Source organism: Chionomys nivalis, chromosome 8 (genome assembly GCF_950005125.1).
Source record: "Chionomys nivalis chromosome 8, mChiNiv1.1, whole genome shotgun sequence".
NCBI lineage: Eukaryota > Metazoa > Chordata > Mammalia > Rodentia > Cricetidae > Chionomys > Chionomys nivalis.
Window position 1 is genome coordinate 53,265,816 of NC_080093.1, and position 21,708 is coordinate 53,287,523.

General features: G+C 49.3%; 1 protein-coding gene across 6 annotated transcripts in view; it reads right to left on the bottom strand.

The window, feature by feature from the left end:
* The window catches only part of Shank2 (SH3 and multiple ankyrin repeat domains 2), a 441,540-nt gene that overhangs the window by 291,451 nt on the left and 128,381 nt on the right, over positions 1-21,708 (bottom strand). For all 6 annotated transcript variants that reach the window (XM_057777152.1, XM_057777154.1, XM_057777151.1 and 3 more), the window contains exons 11-12: positions 3,816-3,882; positions 2,907-3,077 (exon numbers count right to left, since the gene is read on the bottom strand). In XM_057777152.1, coding sequence (XP_057633135.1) covers positions 2,907-3,077; positions 3,816-3,882 — 238 coding nt within the window. The remainder of the gene's footprint in view (positions 1-2,906; positions 3,078-3,815; positions 3,883-21,708) is intronic.

Sequence of the window (21,708 nt, forward strand, 5' to 3'; positions counted from 1 at the left end):
GGGTCCTTGATCAGCTAGTTCAGTCAGCTGGTGAACTTTCAGGCCAGTGAGAGGCCCTGTCTCAAACAAAAGGTAGATGATTCCTGAGGAACAACACCCAAAGTAGTCTCCTGATCTCCACATGCATGAGGACAGAGGCCCGTTTACCATCAACCATCAACACACAGAAATACACAACAAAAAGATTGTTAACACTGAGGCTCAGGGCCACCCACAGAGTGCATCCCACCTATTCAGTGCCTAAGATCAGCATGGAAACAGGGTTTTGTGCTGAGAAAGGAAGCTGACAGAGGGGCTGGCCCTGAATGAACAACAATGGGGAGGGTCATTCACTCAGCACACACTACAGAGCACAGTGGGGTAGGCAGAGTCCAATACTGTTGCCCTGGAGGAGGCAATGACTGAGAAACAGGTAGCCATAAAGCATTGAACATGTCATAAAGAAGAAAAGAGATGGGTCCAAGCCCCTATAGTTGTGACCTTGGAAATGGGTCCTCTCAGCTTAAGGACCTTCAGTGGAAGGTGGTCTTAGATTATAGAAGCAGACTGGTGTCCTAAAACAAGGCATGAAGTTGAGACATGCTGGACTCCTGACAAGAAACAACTTAAGGAAGCAGGGTTTATTTGATTCACAGCCTGAGGACACAGACCGTCATGACAGGGAAGGCATGGCGTCAGGAGCATGAGGCAGCTGGTCACAGCGCATCCACAGTCAGGAAGCAGAGAGACAAATGTTCATGCTCAGATATGTTTCTCATTTTTATCCAGTCTGGGTCCCCAGAGCAAGGGATACTGCTGCCCACATTCAAGGTGGTCTTCCCATATCCAGAATCTTACTCACAGACAAGCCCAGAGGCTTGTGTCCATAATTCTAAAAAGTTAACAATCTCAATAACCACAGAGCAGGTCAGGTTACCACAGACCAGAGGCTACAACCATGTGCTGCAAACCCATGGAGGCCAAAGACCACCAGCAGTACCTAGCAGTGGAACGAGCCTATGACAAACCCTTCTGCAGCCTCTAGGAAGGCCCTAGCTACCAGCACCTTGATTCTGACCTTATGTATCCCAGAACGGCAGAATAAACTTTTTATTTTAAACCTCTCAGAAAGTGGTCATTTGTCATCTGTGGGAACTGATATGTGGCCAATCCTATTGTTTGAATGCATGCCCAGGTGAGTACTGAGGCACAAAGGTGGGTGCCCAGTTCAAAACTGCCAGAGGATTTCAGCACAGTGATTTCAGTGGCACCCCGGGCCTGTGGGCTCAGCCTCCAGTGGTTGCCAGGGTGTCTGCATCCCATACTGATCACACACTGTGCAACGCTGACGGGGGAGACCAAGAGCTCTCTCATGCCGACGAGTGGAGAATAGCGACCACTAAGGAGAGGAAGGAGTGGCTCCCAAGCTCTCCTCAAAGATCAATCATCAGCCTGGCAGAAGATGGGATGGGTTTGGGGGTGGTGGGATAGGAAGAAAATCTAGAACTAATAATGACCAGGACTCAGAAGGAGGAGGCTTTGTAACAGTCCAAGTGACAGTACGCACTGAAGGTTCATCTTCTGAAAAGACACGTCTTTTCCCATTAAGCAGCCACCAATCTCCAACTCATAGGGTTACTAAGGGGGTACAGTCCTTGTCACACCGTTCCTAGAGCCTGGGGTGAGGGAGGGGACACAGAAACAATCAATCTCTGAGGTCGCCACCTTCTAAAGAGCCTGGGTTGGGTTGCTTATGAACCCACTAATTTGCCAAGGTCTTCCTAGGAGGGGTGGTCAGGGAAGACCATATTAGAGGCAGTGAGCTCTGACCCAGGCATTTCTGAACCCCTGTGTTTCTGGTCCCTGTGGACACTTAAGGAAGCAGCACAGACTTTGTGTGCTGAAGGAGACAGCTTGAGTCTCCAGCTCCCCGCAGCAGGCTGTATTTAGTCTTAGGATACACAGGCTCCTGTTGGGGCTCTGGCAACAGTCAAAGCTCCCCTTTCCTGAGCCCCAGCAGGGACTCTTTCCTTCCCAGCATGCACAGAACAGTATCAATTGTACCTCATTTGTGAGGTGCCCTGCTGGCTGGAATAGCACTGACTTTGACCTCATGGGACACCTGGGGATAAATTCCCAGGCCTGCCATCTCTCAAAGGGAAGCCATTTCCCTCTGAAATGGTAAAATCTTAGGAGAAGTTGAACATGAATCTAGGACCCGTGAATGGGGCAACTGTTTCTGCAGGTGAACTCACTTGGCATCCGATGTCAGTAGTTCTCAACCTTCCTAATGCTGTGACCTCTTAATACAGTTCTCATGTGGTAGTGATCATCAACCATAAAATTATTTCATTGCCTCTTCATAACTGTAATTTTTCTACTGTTAGAAATTGTATTGTATATCAGATATGCAGGATGTCTGATATGTGACGCCCCCCATAGGAGTCTCTATCCATAGGCTGAGAAGCACAGACCTAGGTGAAGATGTATATATATGAACAGGACAAGATATCTGTATTAGGTAGGACACTAGCAACTTGCTTGCAGCTGGTACGAGGCTGAGGCAGGCAAGCATAGAGAATACCTTGAGAACCTAGGACTCTGCTTGGTTTGAGCTATACACACATCCCTCCTCTAACAATGCTGATGCTCAGGGCAGGGAGCAGGGTGACGCAAACCAGTTGCCTGACTGTACACCATGATCCGACCTCCCCAGTGCAAGGTAGGTCCCAGCCACATTCGATGCAAGACACACATTCAACATGGCGAAGACGTGAAAGCAAGACATGGTGTCGCTCACCCCTGACATCCAAAGCAGACCGAGGGCACAGGCAGTGAGAGGCAGATGCCATCTGCTTCTTCACAAGGCCCCAAGGAGCCCCATCCCAGAGCCCCTCAATGGGGCAACTCCACCTTCGAGGGCTCACCACTGCTGGTCCAGTGGGACTGCTCCCCGCTGCAGGTCCTGTGGAAGCCCAGTGCTGGAGGGCGCAGGCCAGCTGGCTCATCCATTGTGCAAGACCGGGCCCAGCCCATGGTAGGGCGGTGAGAGCAGGGAGGAACCCCAGAGATGGCCCTCCTGGTTGGCACAAGGGGTACTAGAAAGGGGAGGGGGACACCAAGCAGAGGTGACGGGAGGGTGGGAGAGAGGACCTCACATTTTCCTCCCTTTAGTCACCACCCATTAGCTACACATGAGTCTGTGTGCCTTCCAACAAGCACATCTAAGCCGGCTCTCCCACGTGGCTCCTGCTCCCCCATGAGTTTCCTGCCCTCTCCCACGTCTCCTGATTGGTACCCAGACAGATTCCCTGACTTGTTTCTGTAGATTTTAAAAAAATGCCTGGTTTTACAGCAGTTTGGGACCCACAGCAAACTGGAAAGGAAGGTATGGAGATGCCCCCAGTCCTCTCCCACATGCGCCATCTCCCCCAGGATCAGCATCACCGCCAGTGTTGCTAGAGCCTCACTGTCTGCAGAAACGCACAGTGACAGGCAAACATTTCAAATCAATATTGGGGAAAATCAAGAGATCTGAATCAAGTGAGAACCCTAGACCAATCCCCAGCAGAATTAAGCATCCCTGCTTCTGAGGACCTAGACAATTCAGATGTCCCTGTAGCAGGCACTGTCAGGAGAAAGGAGAGTGGGACCCTTCAAGGGAGGCACACTGCATAGTTCCCAAGGTCTTCACAACGCTCCCCGCTATCAGGGAAGGGCTCCCAAGGCATGCTGGTGCCCGTGCCTCTGGGAAGTTTTGCTGAGAGCTCGCTCTGCAGCAGCGCCAGGAGGATCTCAGATGGCAACGGCTGTGGCTTCTCACCAAGCCTACTCACCGATGTCTGTTTCCTTGTGGTTCTTGATGTACTCTGCAAGTTCAAAGTTCCCCGCTATTATTGCCACCTGCAGAGTGAGAAATCACAGATTTCAATGTCAGCTGCACAAGCATGGGTTTCTGCGTGCTTCTGTTCTCAAAAGCTGTCCTCATTTCATGTCTGTGACTGTGACGGAAACTTAGAGAAGAAAGGGTTTATTTGGCTTACAATTCTAGGTTACAGTTGTAAGAAATGGGTCTCAAGAAAATGACCAGACAATCCAAAGTACTCAGCTGAGTAAAAGCTGTACCTCCGGAAGCAAGCAACAGGGGTCCTATATTTATTCCTAATATAAAGGGATCCTGTGCCTTACCCAAGTGGCCAGAGCACAGCTTCACATTCATACTCTCCTGCCTGGCTAATAGTGCAGTTTCTAGGGAGAGATAAAGCTTTTTATACACTTTGATTTCAAGAAATGCTAACCAAGGCAGAATCTGAATTTCTGCCAAGTGCCTTCTTTACAATTTTTCAATGTAGTTTTGTCTTATTTAATTATTTGATAGAAAACACAATACATTTTTTGTTTATATTTTCCACGCAGCTTCTTACTGAGGGGGAAACTGAGGCAGGAACTTTGTAGCATCAATCCACAATCAGGAGCAGAGGGAGAATAAATGCAATGGATGCTTGCTTGTCTCTACTGAGCTCAATGTCTTGACTCTTAACACTATTCAGGGTCCCTGACCAGGGAATGGTGCTGCCCACAGTAGGCTAGGACTTCCCATATCAGTTAACAATCAAGATAAGGCCCTCCCTCTCCAGTCCGAAGAGACTGAGACTGGAAAGGGAGGGGGGAGAGGAGTGGGGGGAGGGGAGAGGAGTGGGGGAGGGGGAGGGAAATGGGAGGCGGGGAGGGAAATGGGAGGCGGGGAGGAGGCGGAAATTTTTTCAAAAAAAAAGATAAGGCCCACAGGCCAAGTTAATTAGCTAATGCCTCTCTTCCCAGGTGGTTCTAGATTGTGTCAAGCTGACAAAGGTAGTCATCACAAAGGCCTGAGCCAAGGGGTGCACATCCATCAGTACTCAGCAGCCCTCATCAGGAAATTCTTGTCCCACTTCAGCCTTTGTGCATGGGGACTGTCTCTCCAGAGGCATGGGGACTGTCTGTCTCTCCAGAGGCATGGGGACTGTCTGTAGCGGTGGTGGGGTTGGGGAGAGTGCTCAACAGGAACTCAGTATGTGAACTACCCACTAAGGATTGTGCCCTATGAACTCAGATGGCTGGGCTGCTACCCCACCCACACCTGAGTTCTTTAGTGAGGGCTAATTCTGATTGTCAACTTGATGGGGAACCTAGAACCCTTGGGGAGACAAGCCTCTGTGCGTGTCTGAGGGAGTTTCTAGACTGGGTTAACTGAGATGGAAAGACCCATCATGAATGTGGGTTACACCATCCCATAGGCTGGAATCCCTGACAGAACAAAAAAAAAAGAGAACATAAGCTGAGTACCAGCATCCATCCCTGTTTCCCGACTGTGGGTACCATGCCTTCCACATCACGATGGGCTTTATCCACAACCTGTGAGTCAAAACTGAGCCTTGCCTTTACAGCGCTTTTGTCAGGCGCTCTGTGGCAGCAATGATTAAAGCAACTCATAGTCCCACCTTTCTGATTAGACATAAGTCTGCCAAACTGGAAAGTGAGGCCTCTGTGGTGGTTTGAAAGAAAATGGCTCCCCAAGGCAGTGACACTATTAGGAGGTGTGGCCTTGTTGGAGGAAGTGTGTCACTGTGGGGGCAGGCTTTGAGTTCTTTTTTGCTCAAACTTCCCTCGGTGTGACAGACAGTCAACTTTCTGTTGCCTCTAAGTCAATATGTAAGGACTCTCAGCTCCAGTACCATGTCTGCCTGCATACTGCCATGCTCACCACCATGCTCCCCATCATGATGATAATGGACTGAACTTCTGAAACTGAGTCACCTCAATTAAATGTCTCCTTTATAAGAGCTGCCATGGTCATGGTGTCTCTTCACAGCAATAGAAACCTAATCAAGACAGCCTCTAAATGTTCTTAATGCTCCCTGAGTCATGCACACAGCCCATGCACACAGAGAGCCTGCCTAGGATGCCTGAGCTCCACTTCTAGCACCTTCTAAAGCAGAGTGGTGGAACAAGCTATAACCACAGGAGACGGAGGCAGGAGGATCTGAAGTTTAAAGTCACCCTTGGATGCTTAGTGAGTCTGAGGTCAGCTTGGGCTACAGTACACCCTGTGATAGAAAGAGTTAGGGGAGTGAGGTAAGGAAGAAAGGGGAAAAGAAAAGAGAAAGAGTGAGCCTTGCCTGGAAACCATCCCAGCATAGCTCAGTGGTTCTGTGTCTGTCACCTGATACTCAGGAGCAGCCAGGCAGGTGACACCAAGGAGATGCTCCTGGATCCCCGAATAGGCCAAGTCAGAGATCCCTTAACCAATGCCTACACTGCTCTAGAGCCTCTGGGATGAAGCCAGCATAACTACACCCACAACAAAACCCTGAGATGCAGGCTCAGCGTTATACACACCTACTCTGAACTGATGTCAGGTAGCAACATAAGGGGGCGCTGTGGACCGGGGTCTCCCTAGGAAAAAGCAACCATCAAGGCTGCAGCACTGGCTTCTTTACAGATTTCCACTTACCCACCCCATAATCACATAATCCATAGAAAGGTTTGTTCCACACACACCCTAAAGATGCCTGCTGACTTAAGATGAGCACCACAAATTGAAAACATTGTGTGTCAGAAGGGAATTGCATATGCTTGATCTGCTGAAGTTAGGGCTCAGCCACGCAGCACGGTGCAGTGCCAAGGTTCACCCTTGGGATCCTGTAGCTGCATGGGAGTTGAGCTCAAGCTGCCGCCCAGCTGTTAAGTCCATGTCACAGCCCCAGAAAGAGATCAAATCCCCAAATCTGAAGGACACTTGGTGTTGAATGCCTGTTACATTCACACCACTTCCCAGTTGTAAAATTGGAAGCTGAGTCAGGCCCCCTCCTCTCTCTTTCCCTCCCTCCCTCCCCCTCTGTCTCTCTCTGTACAAATGAATCTCTCTCCAGTTCGGAGACTCACTAGCATGCTTAGATGTATCTGCTTGGCTGTAAGAAATGGGTCCGGGGTCATATGCCCCCAGTAGTTTTATGTCAACTTGACACAAGCTAAAATCATCAGAGAGGAAGGAACCCCAATTAAGAAAATACCTCCATAAAACTTGGCTGTAGGGCATTTTTGAAACTAGTGATTGATGGGGGACAGCCCAGTACATTGTTGAGTAGTGCCACCCCTGAGCTAGTTGTCCTGGGTTCTAGAAAAGAGCAGACTGAGCAAGCCATGGGGAGCAAACCAGTAAACAGCACGGCTCCATGGACCTCTGCATCAGCTCCTGCCTCCAGGTTCCTACCTTGCTTGAGCTGCTGTCCTGACTTCCTTTGATGAAATCAAATAAACCCGGGCTGGAGAGATGGCTCAGAGGTTAAGAGCACTGCCTGCTCTACCAAAGGTCCTGAGTTCAATTCCCAGCAACCACATGGTGGCTCACAACCATCTGTAATGGGGTCTGGTGCCCTCTTCTGGCCAGCAGGCATACAGACAGAATATTGTATACATAATAAATAAAAAAAATTTTAAAAAGAAATCAAATAAACCCTTTCCTCCCCAAGTTGCTTTGGCCATAGTGTTTAATCACAGCAGTAGTAACCCTAAGAGAGGTCTAAGAAAATGACCACACAGTCCTAAGTATTTCAGCAAGGCAGAAAGTTTTACTTCTGCAGAAGGCTATTCTTAAGCAGGGCCCCCTGGGGTTTTATTTCTAGTGAATATGGATCTTCTGCTCCACCTCTCATTATTCTACAGGACTGGCTGACTAAACGCAGGGCAGCTGAAGAGCGGAGGCAATCTGGAGCAGAGAGTGAGACCTTGGGTATGTATCTTGGTTCCAAGAAGTGCTGACCCTGGAGGAATTTGAATTTCTTTCAAGTGATTTCTTTAGATTATTTTAAATAGAGCTTTGTTTTGTCTGACATTTTGATAGAACATGCTTTTACCCCAGCACTCAGGAGGGAGGCAGTGACAGGTGGACCTCTGTGAGTTCGAAGCTACCCAGGACTATGTAGTGAGACCTGACTCAAAAACGACTGTATATTTCATTGACATTGACCGTGTGTGTTTGTGTGTGTGTGTGTGTGTGGTGTATGTGCGCATATATGTATGCAAGCACATGTGTTTTCCTGTTGGTTCTGCCCATCAAGAATCCCAATGAACACAGATGTTAGGACTGGGAATGGGGTGTAGATGGCTTTGAAACTGTCACAGACTGCAAAGGCTGTAAAATTGGAAGCAATGTAAAATTGTTGTATGCACTGGAAATATAAATTTTACAGGGATTCATTTTATCTTACTGTGATGTTAAGTTGGGAGCATCACCCCAATCCCTGGCATCCATCCCAGCCCCCTCTGGCCTGGGAGTTGCACTGGTCTGGACTCCAAATCCCAGCATGCCAGGTCCTGACCCCTCCCCCGGGGTCCTGTCCCCGGACCACTCCCACAGGGTATTTAAGTGGGTGCCCAGAAGAGGAACATGTGGTCCCGGGTTTTGTATGTGCTCCCCAGTTTTCTCTCTCCCCTGCCATGCTCTCGGCATTTATTAAAACATGGGCATTTTACAAAAGTATATGCTCAACTATGTTCATAGCAGCATTGTTTGTAATTGCCAGAACCTGGAAACAACCTAGATGTCCTTCAATGGAAGAATGGATGAAGAAAGTATGGAATATATACATATTAGAGTACTACTCAGCAGTAAAAAACAATGACTTCTTGAATTTTGCATACAAATGGACGGAAATTGAAAACACTATCCTGAGTGAGGTAAGCCAGACCCAAAAAGAGGAACATGGGATGTACTCACTCATATTTGGTTTCTAGCCATAAATAAAGGACATTGAGACTATAATTCGTGACTCTAGAGAAGCTAAATAAGAAGGTGAACCCAAAGAAAAACATATAAGCATCCCCCTGAATATTAACCTTCATCAGGCGATGAAAGAAGACGGAGACAGAGACCAACATTGGAGCACTGGACTGAAGTCTCACGATCCAAAGGAGGAGCAGAAGGAGAGTGAGCACGAGCAAGGAACTCAGGACGGCGAGGGGTGCACCCACACACTGAGGCAATGGGGATGATCTATCGGGAACTCACCAAGGCCAGCTGGCCGGGGACTGAAAAAGCATGGGACAAAACCAGTCTCGCTGAACATAATGGACAATGAGGACTACTGAGAACTGAAGAACAATGGCAATGGGTTCTTGATCCTATTGCATGTAATGGCTTTGTGGGAGCCCAGGTAGTTTGGATGCTCACCTTAATAGACCTGGATGGAGGTGGGTGGTCCTTGGACCTCCCACAGGGCAGAGAAACCTGCTTGCTCTTTGGGCTGAGGAGGAAGGAAGACTTGATTGGGGGAGGGGGAGGGAATGGGAGGTGGTGGCGGGGAAGAGGCAGAAATCTTTAATAATTAAATTAATTAATAAAAAAAAGCAAAAAAAAAAAAAAACATGGGCATTTTAATTCCGTTTAATTTGGCCTGATTGGATTTCTGTGTGCTGGCAGAGAGGATTTTTCTTAATACTTATCTGTAGAACCTCGACAATATATTAAACACGTATTCAGTATGAATACTATGTACTATACATAAAACATGTATTTATGTATGTTTAGATATAGATTTAGCATGAAAGTAGGAGTGTTTGTGTCAGGAGCCGTGTCCCCCCAAAATTTACAGGAAGCACCACCGTGAGGAGTTTTTGCAGAGGGCTTCACTTTCCAATTGTATTGAGAATATTCTTATTGACCAAGCCTATCTCACACCCAAATTAACTGTTAATAGAGAGCTGTTAGCGGAACCTGCCTCACATTCCAAACTATCTAGACAACTAGGTGTGTCACCTTGTGACTTCCTGACCAAGGAATCGTGACCTGACCGATCGTAACGGAGGTTACGTGACCGGCATGGACCACGTGGCAAGATCCTGTGCCTCAGCCCCCCAAGCTCCTCATCCAGGGGCTATATAAGCTGTAACCATGACTCTAATAAACGGAGGCTTTGACAAATATGCTTAGCCTCCTTCCCCTTATCAGCCTATGCCTTTCAGGTGGTGCCTCTCCGTGACCCTGGAATAACTGACCAGCCAGGCGGGTTACAAACCCTAGACAAAGTAACCCGTCGAGGCGGCTACATGTTTGGGAAGAGGAGGGAAAGTGGCTCAGGGAACAAGGTTGGGAAAGTGATGAAGAAGACGAAAGCTATAACATGTATATGTGTGGATACACTGCAGCGAAACCTATTACTTTGTACAATGAATCCACACTAATGGAGATGCCAATAGAGGTGTGCTCTCAGCTGGAAAGGAGGGGGCACGCTAGGGGAGCTTGGGAGGGCCACCCCTGCTCTAAAGTAGCACACGGCTTCTGGAAATGGATTCTGGCACTCTGTGGAAGATGGATCTGGCAGGAGATGGAACTGGGTATCAAGATGAGGAAGTTTCTGGGCATGGTGGTGAAGGAGCAACTGCCCTTTCTGCTGCTCACAGTGACAAGCAAAGGACAGGATGGGACAACCAGACAGAAAAAAAAAATCACAGGATGGAAGGTGTGGAAGCTTCGCAGCCTGTCATGGTGGGCAGAAGGAGAAGTCCATCCATCCTGCCGTAGGGAGCAGCCAGCACTTGGCTGGGATGTCACTACTGTTAGCACTCATGGGATTACAGGGACAGAAGACATGAACTTGCTGCTACCTCAGCTACCAAGGCTGAGGCCTCCACAGTGTTCTGGGCAAAGCAATTATGTCTGCTATGCAAATGAAGTTGATGTAAATATTTATGAATCGCTTGCCTGTTTCTCTCTGGGGAACCTCCAGGAAGCAGTGGCCACCCAACTCCCTCCATCACCAGCTCCCCATGCTTCCCAAAGATGTCTTAAGAGGGAAAAAAGCAAGGGATTGCGCTCCATAGCCCGCTGAGGCTGTAGGGCTAGGTGTGAGAGAAGGCAGGAGAATGCTGTCTTCTTTGGTCTCTGCCATGTTTGCCAGCAGGAATAACTCAGTAGCAGCACAATGTCTTCGGCACTTGTTCCACAAGCTCTGAGCAAGCTGAGCAGAAGAGGGAGCAGACAGTGGGAGCAGGTGACCTGTCCATCACAGAGCTGTTTGTACCCATGCTGGCTAGCTGTTGTCAACTTAGCACAAGCTAGAGTCACCTGAGAAAAGAAATCGCAACTAAGAACACGCCTCCATCAGACTGACCTGTGGCCAAGCCGTGGTGTAGTTTCTTGACTAACGATTGATGTGGGAGGACCCGGTCCATGGTGGGCGATGCCATGGGTAGGTGGTCCTGGATTATATCAGAGAGCAGGCTGAGGAAGCCATGGAGAGCAAGCCAGTAAGCAGCCTTCCTCTATGGCCTCTGCTTCAGTTCCCACCTCCAGGTCCCTGCCTTGAGTTCTTGTCCTGGCATTCCTAGATGAATTGTATGCTAACCTATGAGCCAGATTAACTTTCCTCCCCTAGCTGCTTTTTGTCATGTTCTTATCACAGCAACAGAGAAACAAAGACGGTACCAGAGCCAACTGGGAGTCAGATCCTCTTCTAACGGACAGGGCAGAGGACATGCCCTGACCACTGACCACACTTTTAACAAGGCAGACTGTTAGAGTAACAGGCTGGTGCTCACTCCCAGTCACAAGCCCTCTCTATCTTGTCTTTTCCTGGCATGAGGCCCTGTGATGTCCACAGTAGGTGGGGACCCTTTGAGGATACTCCAGGTCCCTCCCAAGAGACAGTCAGTGGGACTCCTTCATGGAGAGTCAGGGTAGATCAGAACCAGCCCCAGAGGGGCTCTACCCTCTGTATGTAGGGGCTCCGGGAACCCTGAGGACTCAGGACACCCCCTCCTCTAACAGGACCCCCTGCTGGGGCAGGAAAAGGTGCTTATCTGGCTCCTGTTCATGGAGCCACCTGGCCAGCAGAGCATCCAGGAAATGAATCACCCGAGAAGGCGCAGCTCCCACGTCACTGGATCCCCTAGCTATGGGGAAGAAGGGATGTGTCATCTGTTTTCATACCTCAGAAACTGACAACCGTCTTCTCTGTGGCGCCTCAAATGCTTACACTTAACATTAATTTCGTCTCACGCTCTTTGAGGCACAGCTTCAGAATCCGTAACCTGCCAATCACACCCTACGAGGAGTCAGGCTCACAGGAAGAGACTACACTCAGCCTCGTGGGTGAGGTTGAGACCACGCCTGGGGAGGACAACACTGCTGTCACAGGGAGCATGTACACACACCAGCCTGTTCCATAGAGCGCAGGGAAACACCACAGGCAGGTCCTCCCCAAGCCCTCCATCCTGCCAAGCCCCGAGACCTCCTTACACCCCCAGAGCATTGCTTGAGTACTTTACCCAAGGAGACAAAATGCCTCTAGAAGCAACACCTCAAAGTCCCAGCTCTCTCCCTCCTGGCTCATGCTTGCTTCAAATTTTCTCATCGTTATGGTTTCAAGGAATCCCTTCACCTTCTGGGTCCCATGCCTACCCCCACGGGATTTGTGGGGAGATAAGGGGTCCTGCTCATCTTGATGTCCCTAGTACAGTATACCCCACCAGCCCTAGAACCAAAGACTCAAAAATGAGGCAGTGGGAGGAATTAGGGCACCATGGACAGTGCCTGAGGATTGTGTGGGTCCAGGACAGGGGGCCCTGTTGAGTGCACAGATGCCAGGTGTGCTGTGGGCCAGGGGTGGAGACAATGCAGCAGCTGGAACTATCCTCTCAGAACCCTACAGATGTGTTAGCTGCCACCCCAGTCCACAACAGGGCACCTGTCTGTTTCCTTGCTGGGGTCATTGCAAACTTGCTTTATGCCAGATGAGTGTGTGTATATGCCGGCTCTGCCCCTGAGGAGTATGCTTCTGAAGGCCACACTCTGTCCTTGGACTTTAGCCTCCAATAGCTACAAGAGTCTAATGTGTGTGGTTCATATGCAGTAAGTCTCTCAGGTAATGCCCCTTCTGCCCCACATACCCAGTAGGAGAATGCAGAGCTCCGCCAAACATCAACTAACAACCCTGGCCATGGCTTGGGGGCGAGGGGGATAAACAAGCATTTTCTCTGAGTATCTTTTGCAGCAACAAAGATGTAAATAAGAGAGACCGTTACCCATGGCCTTTGTCACCTTATCCCCTGGGTCTACTGCTGAAGGGCAGTTAGCTCCCTGAGGTTACTGCCTCGCTACTGTGTACCAAGGGGCATTCACCCTGCATTGTGAATCTGAGCTTGCCCAAACGAGGCCACAATGGCTCCCCTTCTCACTGCTCTCTCAACAGCCTCCTCCCAGACCCACAGCCAGAGCACATAGGGAAGTCACTGAGTACTCCATCCTGCTCCAGCTTAGGAGGATGTGTCACAGCTAGCAGGTGACTTTGACATCCCTGCCTTCCCTCTCATCATTGAGGAAAAGCGAAGCTCAAAGCAGCCACATCTCATCCCTTGTCCTCCTGATTGACACAGCAGCCTCTGTTTCAGACACCGACAGGCACTCGGGACACAGCTGAAACCTAAGGACCTGAGAGCGGGGTGAGGAAGACTAGCCATGAGCTTCTTCAGTGCGTGGGGAGATTGAATGCTGCCTGGACCAATAAGCTGGGGAATACTGGCCACCTCAGACAAACTCCACAGAAGTCTTGCCCATTGCTAGGCTAAGGCCTGCAGGGCCTAATCGACAATGTCCTGGGGCTTGAAAAGTCATGTTTATGGCCTAGAGGTCCTGTGTGCTCTGGGACAATTGTGACAGGACTAAGAAGATGGAGCCTATCAAGGGTCATTTTAGGAAACCAAGAGCCAGACCCTGGCACACACACACACACACACATGCACACGCACATATACTGCACACTAATAAACATAAAATTCAGAAGAAAATGCATCTGTGGAGGAGCACGCATAAGCACCTTCCCTGAACACTCAATTTCCATGTTATTTACATACTGACGGGTATCATCGGTCAGCTAGAGATATCTGAAACGCCCTGGCCACGCAGGTCCTGCTCAACACCACATCCTTCTCTACAAGGACATGAGCAAGCACTGGGGCAGCTGATCTCATTCTTCAACTCAACTGGATCTGTAAAGAACTAAGAGATGCACCCTAGTGGGTCTGTGAGGGCATTTCCTGGAGGGATTAACTGAAGAGAGGAAAGCCTCCCCCTGAGCAGGCAGTGACTTCCCAGGGCAGTCTAGATAGAAAGAGGTCTTGGGAGAAGGCCTGCTGCCTCCTGCTTTGGTGTCTGTCTGGTGAGTGTGTCTGTCCACTGCCACCACCATCCTTTGAGATGTCAGAACCCAGCTTCTTTGGCCTCCCATTATGGACTGAAGACCGTTCCCTAGGAATCTTCCAGGCCTTCAGCACAAGATTGGGACTGCTGAGATATACAGCCTCGTGGACTGAACAACTACAGGGTTCTCAGCCTCCACAGCATGAGAAAGTCACTGCTGGATGACCCGGATAGGATCATGTAAGCCAGTCTAATATAAACCTGTTCTATCAATTCCTTCTCGGAAGCCTGATGAAAACATCCACAAGTTCTGGCATCCAGAGGTTCTGGCATCCAAAGGTTCTGGCATATAGCAGGAACCAGGAACTGATCCTCCATGGACATCAAGGGGTAACTATGTTCCTTAACAATAGGCTGCCACACTAAGTTATGGCACGTCGCTCTAAAGAGGGCCGTCACTCCAGGCTTGCTCATGTGACTGTTGGAGGGTGGCAAAGTTGTAAGGTGCAGGCCAGCCTCAAGGTGGGTCCCAAGGTGGCCTGCACTCACCTATCTTCCTCCGTATCCTCCATCCTCCAGTAGGCCAAACTGGCTTTTGTACAAAGTGACCTCAGGATAGACTGCCAGGTAGCAAAATCCAAACTTCCCTCTCTTCCTGAGACTGGCTTTGGATCTCAAACACTACCATATCTAGCACATAGGACAGGGTAAGGACAGGATAGGGAGATGCCACTCATTGACAGAATGGGCTGCATTTTGCATCTTATCATGTCCAATATTATCTGTGTGACACATGCAACATGGATGTGCCACAGGAAACCAAAGGTGACTGGGTCACCTGGATCAAAAAGAAGCCCAGTGGGCTGGAGATGTGGTTCAGTGACTAAGAATTCCTACTCCTCTCGCAGAAGACTCAAGTTAGGTTTTCATGCATCCACACCAGCATCTCACAGTTACCTATGCCTCCAGTAGCAGGGGATCTGACGCCCCTTCTGGCCTCCATAGGAGCTACACACGCATACACCCACAGACACATAATTAAAAATAAAAATAAATCCTTTTTTTTTTTTTTTTTTAAAGAAAGAGGCTCAAAGGTCACATGTGCTCTGGAGTTTGGAGCTGGGGTCTAAAACCACACTTCTCAGATGGCACAGCACACTCTAGTTAATACAGCTTTGAAAATAAGCATTGATGCTGGTGACATCTCTCCCAGGGAGGCTGGGCTCCATGCCAGGTTCCTAATTACAAGAGAGCCAGGTTGTTGGCCCAGCACTTGGGGCTAGAAGATCCCATTTGAGGAAGAAAAGCAATCTTCTACATTGACCTAACCAGCAATCAAAGCTACACAATGGCCCAACTGGTCTACCTTTTGTTCCAGGGTCCAGCTTCCAGCAGAGATATGGAACTTAGGCTAACCTGAATACCTGCCATCTCCTTGGAGAGTGGCTACCTGCCTGGTCTGTTATGCAGAGGGGATTCCATTCAATGGTATACAGTTCCTAGACCAGCTCTGGCACACTGCAGCCATGCAAAAAGGTGAGCTAACTGGTCAGGGCAGTGGTAACTCACATCTGTTCCACACACAACAGCAAAACATCTGATTGAGCCTCATAGCATAAGGAGGCTGACAGACAGTTGGGACAGCCTTGGGAGCTCAGGAAAGTGGGATTTTCATTACATAAAGGCACACCTCATCCATTTGAACACTAAGTGACATCTGTATGTCTTCATCGGGCTCTAACTGCAGAAAATTCTCCAGTGCCTGAGGTGAGGCTCAGCCTTCTATTTGAGGAAGCAAGAAGAGGCAACTTATGAGATCTGCTTCAGAGGTAGAAACCAGCCCCATTTTCTTAAGACAAAAGTGAGAAGTGACAACTAAGATCAGTGCACGAGTGTGTGCATGCACATGTGTTTTTGTATGTGTGTGCACACGTGTGTGTATGTGCATGTACATGCATGCACATGTATTAGCTTGCTGAGCCACATGATTATCAGCCTGACTGGATTTGGAATCACCTAGGAGACACACCTCTGTGCAAGTCTGTGAGAATGTTTCCAGGCACGTTCAACTGAGGAGGGAAGGCATAGCCTGAGCATGGCCATGCAGCAACATCCAATAGCCCAGAGTTCTAGACTGAATAAAGAATGAAAAAGAAAGTGAGCTGAGCACCAGTGTTCATCTCTCTCTGCTTCCTTAGTGGGATGCGGCCAGCTGCCATCTTTACTGGAGTTCCTTCTTTTGCCTTAAGTTATGTTTTTAGGCAGTTGTTTGTTAGAGCAACACAGCTGCAGAGACACCACCATCATTGGCTCAACAGCTCTTCCTGCCCCGATGTTGCAAATCTCAGGTCACAAAGGTACAGACCCTACAGTCATCCTCCTCATTGGCGGGAGCTGTGCAGCAAGGCCTACCGGGTGCCTAAAAACACAGACAGTGCAAACCCACATGTACACTAAGAGCCCCACTCCTCACTCAAGAGAACTTGCTTCTAGGACTCTGGCACATCCAAAGAGTCAGCATCCCTCACTACTCCTGTGCTTTGGGGCTGTGATGAAATGAAACAAGAGCCACTTGAACACAAGCTCTGCCATGAACCAAGATGCTACTGGGTGATTATTAGGCAGGTAGCACATACCATGGGGACACTCTGGACAAGGGAAATGACTGTGTCCTTAGTGGGATGGAGCAGTTCAGTGAGGGGTGTAACACCTCCATGCAGAGTGGCCCACTGTTTAAAACTTGAGACCTATTTCTGGAATTCCATGTCATAGTTTTGGGCAGAGGTTGGGTATGGGTGACTAAAATCACCTACAAGGGACAACTGCTACTATTTTCAATTCACACCACACACACACGAACGAACTAGTTCACACCACACACACATGAACTAGTTCACACCACACACACACATGAACTAGTTCACATCATTTAGTGATGGAAAAAACGCTTAAGTCCTGAAGCCTAAAATCAGCTCTACCTGCGAACATATAAACTAGAGTTTAAGAGATGTTATTGGATCAGCTTCTACAAGTAACTGAAAAATAATTTCATAAAAATCGCCAACTCTCACAAGCCACATTGGGGAACAACCTCTAAAATATAAACCAAAATTGTCCTCATCCACAACAGCCAAGACTGCCCCTGAAAACCCCCTGCTGTCTTCGGCTGCAGGTCCTCCAACCAGAGATGACTAAGCTGATTCTGTTTCTCTTTTGTCTTTGTGTTTCAGACAGGGTTTTGTATGTCACTTAGACAGGTCTCAAATTCTTGTATCCCCTGCATCAGCCTCCCGAGTACAGGGTGACAGGCTCACCATTCTAAGACTCCTTGATTTTCTCAGTAGTATGCCATCCCCACTCTCCAGCAACAAGAAATAAATTCAAAACCCATTCCCACCTCCTCCCCCAATCACCAGTCAGTATCCCAGCAAACCCCTAGTTCTTACAAATAAATTCAAGGGGGCCCTCTGGGGGAAAAATACATCACACGTATAATGAGCCCCCAAATCAGTGTGTAAGTTCCTTAAGTAAAGGAACTTTACCCACGTTCCTTTCCTCCTCCCATCCCTTTCCTCTTTGGATCCCCAGGGTCCACCTACCATAAAATACATGGAATATATGTGACGTAAACACCATACAATTAAATAACTGAGAATTTCGTTTTGACACCTAAACAATTTTTTTTTTTTTAAATCAAAAGGTGTTACTTTGCTAGAACAATCCCAAGAGCAGCTACCTGAGTTCCTTCACCCATGTGTAGGGACAACTGACATCTCTGGGGAGGGAAGGGTTTATTGGGCTTCACTTCAGCATTGCTGTTCATCACCGAAGGAAGTCAGGACAGGAGCTCAAACAGGGCAGGATCCCAGGGGCAGAGGCCATGGAAGGGTGCTGTTTACTGGCTCGCTTCCCCTGGTGTTCTCATTCTGCTTTCTTTCGTTCTTGTCCCCTCCCCCTTGGTTTTGTTTTGTTTTGTTTGTTTTGAGACAGGGTTTCTCTGTGTAACCACTCTGGCTGTCCTGGAATTCACTCTGCAGACCAGGCTGGCCTCAAACTCACAAAGATCCACCTGTCTCTGCTTTCCTAGTGCTGGGATTAACGGAGTGTGCCACCATCATTGGGCGGCCTGCTTTCTTATAGAACCCAGGACCAACAGCCCAGGGATGGCACTACCTACCATGGGCTGGGCCCTCCCCTGTTGATCACTAAATGAGAAAATGCCTTACAGCTGGGTCTCATGGCGGTATTTCCTCAGCTGAGGTTCCTTCTTCTGATGACTCCAGCTTGGGTTAGGAGCCTGACATACGTAGCTCAGCGATGTTCACGGTTCAAGTCCCTCTTCCATTTGGTTCTATACCCCTTAATTTCCACTTAGGGGGCACTACTCTGCTCCAACTGTTGTCTAATTGCTTAAGCAACATGTACCATACTTCAGGAAGACAAGCCCCGGCACCAGCAAATGTCCTCAGCAGTCACACGGGCAGTTAGCACCCTTAATCACTTTTAGATGGAGTCATTGACACTGTGGAGCAGGCACAGAACACTAGAGGGTGGGGGTTTGGGCTGGAGGATGCTGGGGACAGGGCACAGACCCCAACCTCACACAGTGGCTCTACAATATCTTCCCCAGGGGTCTTCATCCCACACCTGCTGCTGCCCCAGGGCTGGAGTCAGCCCAGCCCTGTGGCCGAGAATCCAAGCATTTTGAGACCAATCCTCTCAGGCTCCCTGGTCTCTTAGACTCAACCTGTCTCCTGCTAGGAGACCGTTTATTCCCAGCTTCCCAGACAGAGACTAAAGGATGCCACTCACGCACAGCCACCTCCATCCAGAGCCTTTCTGGAGAGCGAAAGAAGGTGACCAGGGACTGTCCACAACCAAGTCTTTTGGTGCTGTAAGTGCCTTGAAAGCAAGCCCAGGAGGCTGGGTATAGGAAAGAACCTCAGCTCAGTGACTGGCAGCTGCAGCAGGCACCGCCTAGGCAGTGTGCCCTTCACTCCCAAGATGCCCTCCCCAGTAAGAACTATATTTTGATAGGTTCCTTTTCTTTCTTTCTTTCTTTCTTTCTTTCTTTCTTTCTTTCTTTCTTTCTTTTCTTTTCTTTTTTTTTTTTTTTTTAAAGACTTTCAGGAGTCCCTGTGGGGGTCTAGAGGACACCTCCAGGTCTTAGCTACCAATTTTCCATGGCCTTTCTGGCATTTTCTGGGTACTGCTTGCCCACGTGGCAAGCCCATCCATGACTCCTGATGGGGCTGATCCAAACACTGAAGTCTGCTTTTAAACCCAGAGCTTGGTCTCCTGGGGACACTTAGCTGCTGCTGAGACTCTCATCTCCAGTGCACAGACCAGCCCTTCCCAGATCTACCAGTATAAGCAGACTGTATGCACCACCCCCCAAAGCCTTAGCAACTACATGCTGGCACCTCACATTTTAATTCCCTTTGGATATGATTCACGGTGCCATCTGTGGACAGATAATGAGGGACAATAATCCGAGAATAGCCATCAAGGCCTGTGTGCAGTGGTTTCAGGGTTAGCGCCTGTGAGCTGTTGGGAGGGATAGGAGCCACACCAGGACAGGCTGTGCACCCCATCCACTGCTCAAACTGGACCCAGCAGACCTGATGAGATGACACTAGGCCCATCTGACATCACACCACCAGTTGTCCTCAGTCACTGGAAGAAGAGTGTGGCCACACAATCCAGGAAAGAACCAAAGGCAACAGGCTTTAGAGCAGAGCACAGGAACCCTGCTGAGCCCCAGGAGAGCAGCCATCCCTGCCTTCTAGGCCAGCTGGATGAGTGGACAGTCCTCTGGGCTATGACGAAGGGGGTGTACCCCTCCATGCCTGTATAAGCCTAGCAAATAAAGATACATGGCTTGTTTACACTTTACAACCGTGGGCAAGGTCATACTTTAAAACTGATTGGCCATTAGGCTAGTGACACTCAACCATCAGATGTCGTTTTGCATTTTCTGCGGTTCTCCCGCCTCCTCTAATCGGGGAATGTAACCCTGGGACCAGCAGGCATGTGTTTGGACAGCCTTGCATGCTCTTTCCCATCCACACTGTGCTCACCATTCAGCTCCTGCACCAGGCTCAGCTACGGAGCCCTGCAGAAAAGGATCAGAGGAGTGTGCAAAACTGCTAATCGCCTCTCCCGGGGGGGGGGGGGGTTCTGCAAAGCCACTGCAGACCCACAGATGCACCTTCCTGTGAATCAGGGAGATAAACAAGCTCGGGCAGCTGCCTTGGTGTGCAGGTAGCAGAGTCCAATATCCAAGCCCCTGCAACATTTCATGCTGGGTTTAATCTGGGAGCCAGAGAGAGGTCAGGCGGGTACGGGAACAACCTAGCAGGAAAGAGGTGGGAGCCCAGACCCAACAGCCTCTCTGCACCTCCTCTGCTGACCTGTCACGTGGTCACACAGATGAAAAGCATGTGGCGATTCCAAACTGCAAAGCCAGCTAAGTCCCAGCATCTGCAGCATTCACACACGCGCGCGCACGCACACCATCAACCTTTCATGCAGCGAGCACAGCAAGCTTCAGAAATGATTCCCAGAACTCTAATGGAGCATGATTGACTAGAGTGAGGATGCTGTTAGAATTATCCACCTGTGTCAATGAATGATAAGAAGCCCCCCGCCCCAGCCCTTTTCAGCCAAAGCAGTACTGCCACGCACAGAGAGAGCAAACACTCGCTGGACCTGGGGCCTGCATGTGTCTCCAGGGGAAGAGGCCCTAGAGCTGTGAAGAGGTGGAGCCCAGCATGACCCTGTACTGTGACATCTCCCTCTACAAAGAGACACACCATCCCACTGTGCATTGAGTTTGGAGTGTGCATGCCAGCCAGGCCATGGTGCATCATGGGGGGCACCACTTGACTCTTTAAATGGAAACCAATAGGTAAAGATGGCCAGAAAGAGACAGTGTGCATTGGGACCACTTAGAGGGCAGAGGATGAGTCTTCTCTTGGCCCCGCGGACACTGAAAGCCCACAGCCTGGTCCAAGAGGCACGCAAGGTTAAGGCTGCGCCTGATGTCCAAAGGCTGCCAGCTTGTATTTTAAATGGCCTGACTCTGCGAGGCATCTGACCTGAGAGAACAAAGCAATTGCTAAACTGCAGGTGCCCCACAGACATGGCTGCCACCAGAGCCATCACAGCAGGGACCCTCCAGCTCCCAGGAGGGAGCTTTCTAAAGAAAAACTTCAAGTCACCCCAGAGTACTCCAGGTGTAGGCCAAAAACAGTGAGCCCTTCCTCCAGAGGGAACCGGAAGCAGATGGATGATCAAGTCCTCGTCTCACAAAGCCACCAGCCATACTTAGTACTGGCAGCTGGCCCAGATACATCCACCACATGAGGCCCCTCTTTCATTGATTACAAGACACAAGTTAATGTCTTTCAGATTTACCTAGCCAAGGCTGAGGGACCCTCCTCCTCAGTCAGATTAAGGGAATTACGGGTGGGGCTATAAAGCCTGGTGGTGGACATATTATATATTGTGTATGAGTGTCTTGCTTGAATAAATACCTGTGCACCACACGT